General features: G+C 38.2%; 1 protein-coding gene and 1 long non-coding RNA gene across 3 annotated transcripts in view; one reads left to right on the top strand and one right to left on the bottom strand.

The window, feature by feature from the left end:
* Window positions 1-384: 384 nt before the first annotated feature.
* Window positions 385-10,922, top strand: part of LOC103378082 (uncharacterized) — a 15,661-nt gene continuing 5,123 nt past the window's right edge. Inside the window, exons 1-3 of the long non-coding RNA XR_521474.3 lie at window positions 385-1,227; window positions 9,425-9,491; window positions 9,637-9,802. This is a non-coding gene — a long non-coding RNA (uncharacterized LOC103378082). The remainder of the gene's footprint in view (window positions 1,228-9,424; window positions 9,492-9,636; window positions 9,803-10,922) is intronic.
* The window catches only part of trarg1a (trafficking regulator of GLUT4 (SLC2A4) 1a), a 15,803-nt gene continuing 6,129 nt past the window's right edge, over window positions 1,249-10,922 (bottom strand). The window contains exons 2-3 of one of the 2 annotated variants that reach the window (XM_008309145.3): window positions 5,697-5,823; window positions 4,235-4,304 (exon numbers count right to left, since the gene is read on the bottom strand). In XM_008309145.3, the coding sequence (XP_008307367.1) occupies window positions 4,294-4,304; window positions 5,697-5,823 (138 nt within the window). In that variant the 3' untranslated portion in view covers window positions 4,235-4,293. Of the gene's footprint in view, window positions 5,824-10,922 lie in introns of both variants that reach the window. The other variant, XM_025055328.1, reaches the window with a different exon arrangement.

The raw sequence follows: 10,922 nt of genomic DNA, 5'->3' as shown, positions 1-10,922 counted from the left end.
GCACAGGCTTGATAAATTAATTGATGGATTAAATTAATATATGACTTCCTTCTTTTCCTCTTCAGCTATCTGTCTCTTCACACGTCACAGTGGAAGAGCAGTAGGAGCCAACTCCAGCTAGTTTTCTACTTCATAAAAACTATTTTAGCTCCATGTTGTTCTATGGTATTTTTCATAAATGTGACAGTCTTTTGGGCAGCAATGTCTATCATTTTGAGGAAGCGGTTAATACATAAACATTTAAAGGTTTAAGAATAAATTAAAAATCACTTCAGGGTCTACAGCTAATGGTAGAGAAAATGCTCAAACATAGTAATATCCAAGTCTTACACGGATTTCTTTTCATTATTGTTTGCATGTTGATCAGGTTTTTTTTTTTGGATTTCTTTTCATTATTGCAGTTTGCATGTTGATCAGGTTTTTTTTTTTTTTGATGTTTAAATGATTTAAGATCTGGGATCAGAGAGGATTGTTGACAAAAGCTAAATTGTTTCTAATATGCATTAATGAGTGCTTAAGATTGTCTGCTGCTTTTCATGATCCATAATAAAGTACTTTACGTTTAGCAATGGCCCAGACATTGGTAGCAAAGGATTTGCAGCAGTTTAAGGTGATAAAGGCTGTAGTTGTAGCCATACTAAGTATTGGAAGTGAGGCCAGTAACAAGTTTAGAATAGGAAAGATACAGGATCAGGGGATAATAAAAAAAAAGAAAGTGAAATTGTTGGAGCCGATATTAAGAGTTTGTAAAAAAGATTTGTTTGATCCAGATGTTATACCTGTTCTTATACTGAGATGTTATGAAAAGAGAACGATTCGAGCAGGATGGAAAGGTACCCTATACCTTGGATGTGAAGGAAACAACTCAGCAGTAAGAGATCCATGAATGTTTTTTTTTTTTGCACAGATTCAGTTTCAAACTCAACTTAAAAAAAATTTCTCTCTTGACTGACCTGAAAAGGATAAATTTGGTTTCTTGTCCTCATTCTCTCTCTTTAATATCTCACCCAGGAAAAGCTGGCATTTTGATATTTCAGTTAAGTACCTCTATATTGCTGTTTTTGCACATTTTTAGTTTTGATTAAAAAAAAAACAACTGCTGTTTTAACCTAAATGTGTTAATCCGTAGGAGGAAAACACTTAGTCGGTCCCTCAGCAGCACCGGAGCAGCAGGTTGTCAGTGGTTCCCAACACAGCAGTGGAGAGGCTACACGTGGACCATGCATGGTAACATTTATTCCAGACATGCAACATGTACAGTACAGAGATGAAAAGTGACAAATACAACACACTGTTAAAGAAACACGGTGATTTAAAAAGAGAGAAATTAAAGTCTGAATTGAACAGATTGCCAACAGTCCAGACCTCATGGCTTCACGGTCAGTTGACCCCGACCTTTATGTTCACACGCTTTTAATGTACAACAAAACAGTTCAACTGTACTCGATGTGTTAAACAGAAATTACACTGTGCCTTTCGACAGCGATTGGATGAAAGGTTTTTTTTTTTTTAGGTTGTTGGTAAACATGAGCATTCTTTGGATTTTGCTGCTTTCTGATGTTTGATATTTAGTTGGAATGGAGTTGTGATGAAACCAGAACTGTGTGCTAGGTGGAGTTTAATCAGCTTGTTTGGTTGTTTTACCTCAGTTTCAGTGCAGCTGCATAGTCTTGACGAATTGAATTTCTCTTTTGTTCTAATAAGCTGGTGTTGTTTTTAATAAGCCCTTTAACGAAGAACAACTCGAACGAAACAAGTGACTGAAAAAAACAAACAAACAAACAAACAAACAAACAAAAAAACACGTAATGCCTGAAGAGAAACTGTGGCTTAAAAGAATGCGTGTGATCTCCTTTACAGCGATGTCACCTGTGCTTCTAAGCCTGTACTAACAGTCCTGTGTATTCTACACTGGGCATCACTTCTCTCTTGGATAAACTGACAAATACAGGCAAGTCTGTCGTGCTTTGAGTTTGTTTGTTTGTTTTTAAAGAAGTACTCTATAAATGCTTTTTGTTTCTCATGTAAAATCACAGGCTGGCACTTTTACAAAAAAAAATATAATTATTAATGTGCGAGGCAGTGCGGCCCCCAGCATGCGTATAATTGCATATATAGCTTCCGTTATAAATACATTGCATAACAATCCAAGGAGCGAGAAACTGAAATATTGATGGTATTTTACAGTCAATGTACACCACGCAGCCAGAAATGTCACCGCCCAGTTTTTACTAAGTAGAAATGTGAATGATCATTCATTCATAAATAAACAAAAAAGGAGGAGTGAGGAAGGCTAGACTGGTGCAGTAGTAGGATTCCTGCGTGTCACTCTGAAGGTTTGATTCCTTTCCATTTCCAGGTCTGGTTGCGTTAGGAAGGGCTTCTGGCGTATATTCAGTTAAAACCAAGTCTAAATTGTGAGAGAGAAGGGAGATTGGAGCAATATAAAAAAGTCCGATTGGTTCAGATTGACATTTTTGTTGAAGAAAAAGAGCTTAGAATTAAGCGATTGACATCCGTCTTGTAAAGTGCTTAACGTATAAACCAGTGGGGGCAGTGTTATTGTCGAAAGCAGTGGTCACCAAACCTTTATTTCACCACAGACCAGTTTTTTTCCACAGATAGTTTTTCCACAGACCAGCAGCAGGGGTGTTTGTGTGTGTGTGTGTGTGAGCTCAGGTCCTGCACATGATAAAATACAATTCTGCATCATATATCATTTATTGGTTACATATATAATGTTAATATTATTTTATATTAGTCACTTTCATTTTAGGACCCTTGGTATTTTGACTTTTTGTTTTCCCCACTTTTTTGTTCAGTCAGTTTGAGGGATTACCAGTACATGGAAAAAAACTGCAAAGTGCTGAAAAAAGGAGTGGATGGAAGTCCTATGCTATGCAGCCCGATACTGGTCCTCGGCCCAGTGGTTGGGAACCTCTAGTCTGGGTACAATAAAAAACAAGATTTTTTTTTTAATTGATGAAAGTCTGATCTTACAATTAGTCTTTGTTAATAAAATTGTTACATTGTGGTCAACAGTTTTAAGTAAGACTTTTTTCAGCTTTTGATTGCTTTTTCAAGCCTTAAGCTAAAAATTAAAACTAAAAAAATGAAGCTCATCCAAACAGGAGCCTAGGAGAAATTTGTGTCACTTTCACAGCTGAAGGATATGGTGACCTTCTTTTGCCAAGCAGTTGTCTAACGTTGTTAAATAAAAACTGTATCGTGTGAAAGTGAAGCCAAAGTTAAGTCATGTTTAGGAGAAGACGATAAAGAGATGAAAGACAGCTGACACATTGTTCAACGATGAGGGTGTGAAAGGAGAGAGAGAGAGAGAAAAAACATTTCATGGGTGAAGAAACATTTGGCGTGCACTTGTGTGTCCTTCAGAGTAAATGAACTTCTCACACATCCTGCTGCGGCTGCACTCACTAATGTACACATCACTCTTCATGTGCAAATCCGCCCTTGATACGAAAAAGACGCCATAACAGAATCCAAACGAAGGCATAGGGTTAGTTATTTACATTCAGGCATGCACTTGGTCTCAGGTTTTTTTTGTTTTTGCTAATAAATCAGAAATTAAAAAACGGTGTTCCCTGCCCCCCTTTTAGACAAACTCTTGAGTTTTCCACTGACATTCCAAGTGCTGACAGAGCAGTCACAGAGCTGTGTCGACCTTAACCAACCCAGCACCACGTGGCATACAAACAATTAAAAAAAATGTACATATATATATGTATATATATATATAATTATATGTCCTTATATCCATGATTCTGTATATGCTTTGAATGCAAGAGGTTTGTAAGGACTATATTAAGGTTATGTGCCGCTGTCCAAACTCTCAGGTCCAAAATCACACTGCGTCGCATTCCACACGTAGAAAAAAAGTCCATCTTTCACCCTCTCCTCATACATGTGGATCAGAGTCTTCCCTTCAGAAGTCCTTCACTCTAACAAGAGGTGCAACTGTTTCTTATATCCACCAAAAGATTGGCATCCTCCCTTTAACGTGAACAAGTTCACTTCAGGGTTTTTTTTTTCTCTTTTCCTTCAAGCAAAAGTTACTGGATTTTAATGCATGCATCTCTGAATTTTTATATATATATGTATTTTTTTTAAACTTTTCTTTACTTGTTGCAAGACTTACTCTCGGTGTTTTTCGATTGTGTGGATGGACATGATGAGTTATTGACATATCTTTAAATGTACAATTGTAATTATTTTCTTTCTGTTACAGCCATGAATTAGCTTTCGTAGTTTCCTCCAGCGTCGGGCTCCTCCATGTCACTTGCTTGCTGTGAAACAGATTAAAACAAAGACAGAGAAAGTCAGAGTTGGTTTAAATGGACTGTAAAGTTAACAGGCTGAGAGAAACGTAAACATACATAAAGTACATGGCTTAGAAGTACGCCGAATATAGTAACAAGTACACACACACACACACAGTATCTCACGCCCCCATAGTAGTGTCGTATATCGCTTGGTAACTGTTGTGCAGTCGGTGTCTTTTTTCTGTTGACACCTGTTTGTGCTTCACGTGTGTCTGTGCAGAGGTTTTTGCAAACACAGTGAAGTAGTGGCTCCCAAACCATTATAGACAGTTCCTTCACTGCAAGACAATATTGAAATTCCCTGCTGCATTCATCCACTCTCTGTAATGTCCCTGCCCGCCCCAAGGGGGGCACATCCCCCGCTTTGAGAACAACTCGGATAGAGTACATAGGTGTAAAATTTCATTTTTATTCATGAGAAAATTGTCCAGAGAATGACCACATGTGAAGTTAAATCAATACTCTTTTTTGAGGTAATTCAGCAGACGGTGTGTTTTAAACATCTTAGAGAGCTAACAACAGAATTGGCGTTGTTCCGTGAATGTCTCTTCATGTAATCCCAGATACACTTGATGATGTTCTGTGGAGGTCACATCTTCACTTTTAGGATTTCCTGCAAAATACTTTTGGGTGCAAGAAGCTGCTTCCTAACAGTCTTACAAAATGGAGAAGTGTGTGTTTGTGTTAAATCCTGACTAAATCCTCATCATAATGTGTGGAAATGCAGCATTGAACCTACATCATGCCTAGCTGTTGTCATTTGATACATTCATTGTCATTGTATTTCTTGTCATGGCGTAAAAATATATTTTGCTGCAGCCCAAAACTTCAAATACCTCCCCACAACCTGCCATTTTTCTTTTTTTGCAATTCGACAATGTATGTAGTCAACAGGTTTTTTGTATTTTTTTTAATGGGTTTAGCTTCATCCCTACTGTTGTCTGCCGGCAATTGCATTTTTCAAGTTCTCTTGGCTGACTATATCTACTGTCCGAAAAACATAACTGTTTCTTTATGCTGCTTAACATAAAAACGTAAACAGTGCGTTCAAATCCCCAGCTTGCCTTAAAGTCTTTCCTATGGTGAGACCTGTTTTTTCCATTATCTTCCCTGTGTCTTGTTACTGTGATCAGTCTTCCCGGGTTGTAGAACCTGCGTCTTTCACCTGTTGTCAGGTCTATTTTGACAATTCAGCTAAGCTAACCTGTGATTCATGCAGTTGTACCAATAAGAAGAGTGGCAGGTGTAAAGGTGGTCGTGTAGTGGCAAATGTAGGACCTTTCTTCTCCTTACGGCTCCTGTTGAGTACCATTTGTAATTAAACTCTCAATTATGGTACAGTGTGTGTTAACATACCTGAAACCGAGGCAAAGACCACTATGGCGATGATGCCCAGGACAATGGAGACGATACTGAGCATACGGGCCAGACGTCCGAGTCGCCTGGCTCCGTCGATGTCCCCAGACTGCAGACTGTTTCTGGACTGCAAGAAATACAGAGAAACTGTGTTAGCTAAAGTAGAGGCACCAATCCTAATAGACATACTGATGGACAATTACGGTACTACAAAAAGTCTTCACTTTAACCCCTGCCCTAGGATAAAACTGGTTGAATTTCCCTGGTGCTACTACTTTCTTTCCTCCCCTCTGTCTTTTTGCCACTGGTAATTATAATGAGATTTATAACCAAACAATAGAAAAACTAGAGACTACATAGAGATAAGACGCGAGACGATGTGTTAGCGACTTTGCACAACAAGGTAATATTGAAAATAACAAATATCCGCACATACAGACAAACACTTCCGCCGCTCCAGGAACAGCATACGAAGTTGTCTAAAATAATTCTTCAAGCCCGGATCGCCTGACAACAAGATGTTGTAGTGATTTGATGGAAAATGAAAAGTTGTCTAAAATAATTCTTCAAGCCCAGAACAGGATATCAGTTACATGCAAATGGTTGATTTAATTATGGCTTGATACCAACTGGAGAAAATCAAATATATATGCAGATGAAATGTATTGTCATTGTTGAGTAAGGACTTTTAGATGCAAATGAAAGCAGTAGTTTTTTTTTTTGTTTTTTTTTACTTGCTCCACAGTGAGACTTTGTTGGCAAATTTAAATATTTAAAACCCTGAAAACCTGAGAATAAATTATTATTTTAAGTACTATTATATATATATATAAATATATATATATATATATAAATTATATTCAATAATATTTAAATCCAAGAACTGTTGACAAGAACAAGAGATAGAAATCCAAGGATGATTTATTAAATATGGAGAAGAGTTATACTGTTTATTATTTTGCTCCTGGATTTTCATTGGTTCATGCAGCCGCAGCCACAGGATGATATGTGTATATGTATAAGTAATTGTAATTGATAAACGGCGACTGACGCTGACAGCACCGTGGTCCGTTCTGCTTGGTTGGTTTAAATTAGATTGTGGAAAACCCTCGGTCATGAAACTGCACGGTGACAGAAAGATTAGAAAAATGGAAGTCTGTATATTTTGTGGTGGTTTTATTATCACAATCAGATGAGAGTCTTTATTTATTATTAGATTATTAGTTACATTAAGATATAAATCTTTATTTTAAAACGTAAAAGTCCAGTTTTTAACGATAATTCCAGCCTTCTGTCTTCACACCAAAATCTTTTCATGAATCTCTGTATCAGAGGCTTGTGTGACTCTCCAGCGGACCTATCATAAAGCAGTCTGTGGACTGCATGAGTAATGCATATATGGATATGGAAACATAACCATAAAACACTGTGTTGTGTACATGGCCAACATGCATATTCATGTGCATATACTCTACGAATTTCTCGTGAGCCGCCCTATAAATAAGTGATAGCGTGCATTTTATTATTTAGCGTTGTCTCTCCTAATTGTAAAGACAAGACGCTAAATGAAAGCTTTGAATCCTTTTGGAATTAACCGATCATTTATCTTTAGTCGATTTATGTATTTAAGGCTCTTGCGTTTGGTCTGGAGTGGAGCACAGCTTTCATTGGACAAAAGGGAGTACAAAGTGGTGCATTGGCTGTAGAGGTAATGAATGTTAATGAATGTATGTTTATGCCTGAGCACCACGTTACTGGGCGTTCCAAGTGATTTCCATTGCATTACCTCACCACTCCACTAGAGGGCTTATATTCGATGTGGCTTTATTTTCAATCAACAATCAATGTCCTATCCAGTCATTTGGTGCCTGACTTAAATAAAACCAACACAGGTCTTACATATAGACAGCAACAAAATATGCAGATTACCGTATATACCGAGTACCGATGTGCAGTTCATCATCTCTTACTGTAACACTACCGAGGTCTGACCGTAAATACTTGAATAAAGCTGTGTCTTTGTTCCAGCACCAGACAATAAATCCACATTGTGGTGAGTTAAAACCCCGAACACCGCAGCATTAAAGAACAACGCTGCCTGCTCTGCGGTGCGACTCCATGCATCTATCATAGTGATCTCAGTGCCACTGGTGCTGTTTTCCTGCTCTTTGTTTTCAAGTGAGCAATGCCTCATGTAACACAAGCTCTAGCTGATCAAAGGAGAAAATAATGGATTGCAAAGCAGAGCTATTTGTGGATAAATGTGTAAAGGTGAACACAGCCGGAGTCTGTCTCGCTGTGGGTCGTTTCTTTTGTTTTTTTTCTATAAATATCACAATGAACTGTTGAGCAGATGCATGTGATGAACTTGTAGTAAGTAAACTGGCCGTGAATATAAACTTGGTCATGTAATAATGCGTTATCCATTTGTCGTGGAATATTTTTGTTTCTAAACAGGGATAATAATTTGAGGAACTGTCTCTGGTGCTGAATTCAGGTGTCGCTGTGGAGCAACGGATATTTGAACTAATTTCTCCTCTCGAAGAATGGGTTTAATTAGCAGAAAGTAGTATGCATAAATAATGACATCATGTACTATTGGGTTTATTTTGTTTTTGTTTTTTTGTTGTTTTTTTTTACAAATGCAATGGTTTGTGATACAAAGCAGTCTGAAATAGAGGCGGAAAAACCCAACTTTTTTTATGCTTCTTGCTTCATCAATAATCCATGTCAGTGAATATACACCACTTAGACTAGTATTTACAGCCCAATACTGTGTCAGTACAGAGTTGGGGCTGCCCTTATTTGAGCTGAGATTACACTGCAGAGAGAGAGCGAGAGAGAGAGAGCGAGCAAAAACACAGACTGCCGCCTGTCTCTGGTGTGATGTCACATGTTTCAGTGTTACATAAAACAAATAAATAAATAAAAAAAGCTTTTACAAAGGTAGGAAATAAACAAAAACAAAAACAGCTAGTCTATGTCAGCTGCCAAACCAATTCCAATAATGGTCACAATCTAACATGACGTATAACACCGGCATGGTAATAAAATTACAAAAATCTAATTTAACAATCAGCCAACAATCAGCAAAAAGCCTTTTTTTATACTGATGCCACAGCCACTAGGGGGCGTACTGACCCACAGCTCATCCCTCTCTGCCTTTGAAATGCTTTTGTTTGTTGCAGGATCTATTTGTATCTGTCCGGATGTATTGTCTCCCAGCTGTCATTCATAGGAAAAAAACAATGACAAATCGCTGCAGCAGATTAAATACATCACGGCGAAGGGAGAGATTTACTTAAAGATCCGCAAAAGTTAATTAGGCTCCACATCCGTCTGATCCACTGACGGCAAAAGTACATTCATTTTTCACACACAAGGATAAATTTCTCACATCCCGGGCTGCAGCGTGAAGCCGCGGCACAAACACAGTCCCATCGGAGGTTTTATTGATCTGGCTTCAGCATCACAGAGAAAGGCAACATCAGCATCTTTAATCGATGGAAGTCCCCTTCAGAAAACACTGCGTGTTCTGTGTGTTTGGGAATGAAAGGCTCAATGAAACAGGAGAGGGAAGATTTAGGATATAATAACAAAAACTCACGGCTCGTTCATTATCAGAAGAATAAAAAGTCAAATGAAAAAGACAAAGAGACAATGGATATCCCTCTCTGTTGTACTCTCTCTCTCTCTCTCTCATTCTCTCTCTCTCTCTCTGTTTACAGCTGCAAAGTTGGATGGGTGGTGGGCTCCTCCACTTGACTGATGGCTGTCTATTGATTCACAGTGAGAGTAAGTCTGCTCATATTTGTTTTCTGAATGGGAAATTCTACCCCTAAAGTGTCCGGCGTTCATTGTCCCACCACACACACACACACACACACACACACACACACCTGCCAGCACACAAACTGTTCTCTTTCTGTCTACCTTCCAGCAGAAGAAGATGGAGGCTAGTAAGTCAGTAAGTGCTCCCTTTCCCTGTTGTCATGAATAATGGAAAGGTGGCAGCAGCAGCAGCAGCAGCAGCAGCAGCAGCAGCAGCAGCAGCAGCAGCAGGAGAGGATCCGCGTGATAGCAGGCACTGGTGCTGTTCTCACTGTGTATGTACATGATTTCCATTTCACATATGCTTAAGTTAAAACTTCTTTTTCTTCTCAAATCATTGCAAACACATGCTCCATATTTGAGGTTTTATATATAATTGGTCCAAAGAGCTGGACACACAGAGCAGGATGTTGGTCTGTTAATGTCGTTTTGTCGGTCTGTGTCGGGCGTAGGCCTCACGTCAGCCTTTAGGGGTTGCTCGTCGGTTGCTTTTAGACTCAGTCATGTTACACTTCGGCGGCCATTAAAACTGCAAACCACTCAGAGTGCTCAGCTGATCACATCTGTCAGAGCCATGTGGGGCCCTGCTGTCATTCCTGAGCTGTAAAATACATTTCAGCTGCTGCTGGAGTTCATACATATTGATGACTGATTGGTAACGCAGCTCAAATGAGTTAAATAAATTTGAGAAATGTTTTTTAAAAAATAACGTGACATTAATTAACTAATTAACTTGATTTTTTGTTTTTAATTAATTCAGCGTAGCATTCACAGTGGGACAGCTTTTCATCATTAATGAAGGGCTAAAGATTAAGTGGTAGATCACAGCACAGCCAAGCATTACATCGTCATTATGATGTTGTAAAAGTGATGCCACAGTTTACTTATATATTATTTATTCAACCTTTATTTAACCATCTAAGTTATTTAGGAAGCAAATCCAAATTTATAAATTTAACAACAACGTGTCCGAAAGGGCAGAAAACACAAACCAACAACAGTTATAGTTAAAGAAATCCTACTACTCTCTTTCTTAGCAGTCAGCAAGGAAATCCCCAGTCAAAATATTGTTTGTGATGAGTTAGTGAACAAAAAACTACATGGGACGCATGTACTGCACTTTTTTTTTGCTATTCATTCCAGTCACTAGGGGCAGCAAACCAAAATGAGGACGTGTTTAAAACAGGCTAGAAGTAGCCGAACATTTCAGTAATTAAAACTTTTTGGATGACTGATGATATTCTCTCAACATTATGACAATATTTTCCTTTTTTTTCCATGAAAGGAACTCCCGAGCAATTAATACATTCTATCTATCTATCTATCTATCTATCTATCTATCTATCTATCTATCTATCTATCTATCTATCTATCTATCTATCTATCTATCTATCT

The sequence above is a fragment of the Cynoglossus semilaevis genome, chromosome 4, assembly GCF_000523025.1.
Source record: "Cynoglossus semilaevis isolate Cse_v1.0 chromosome 4, Cse_v1.0, whole genome shotgun sequence".
NCBI classification, from domain to species: domain Eukaryota; kingdom Metazoa; phylum Chordata; class Actinopteri; order Pleuronectiformes; family Cynoglossidae; genus Cynoglossus; species Cynoglossus semilaevis.
This window is presented reverse-complemented; position numbering and strand designations above follow the sequence as displayed.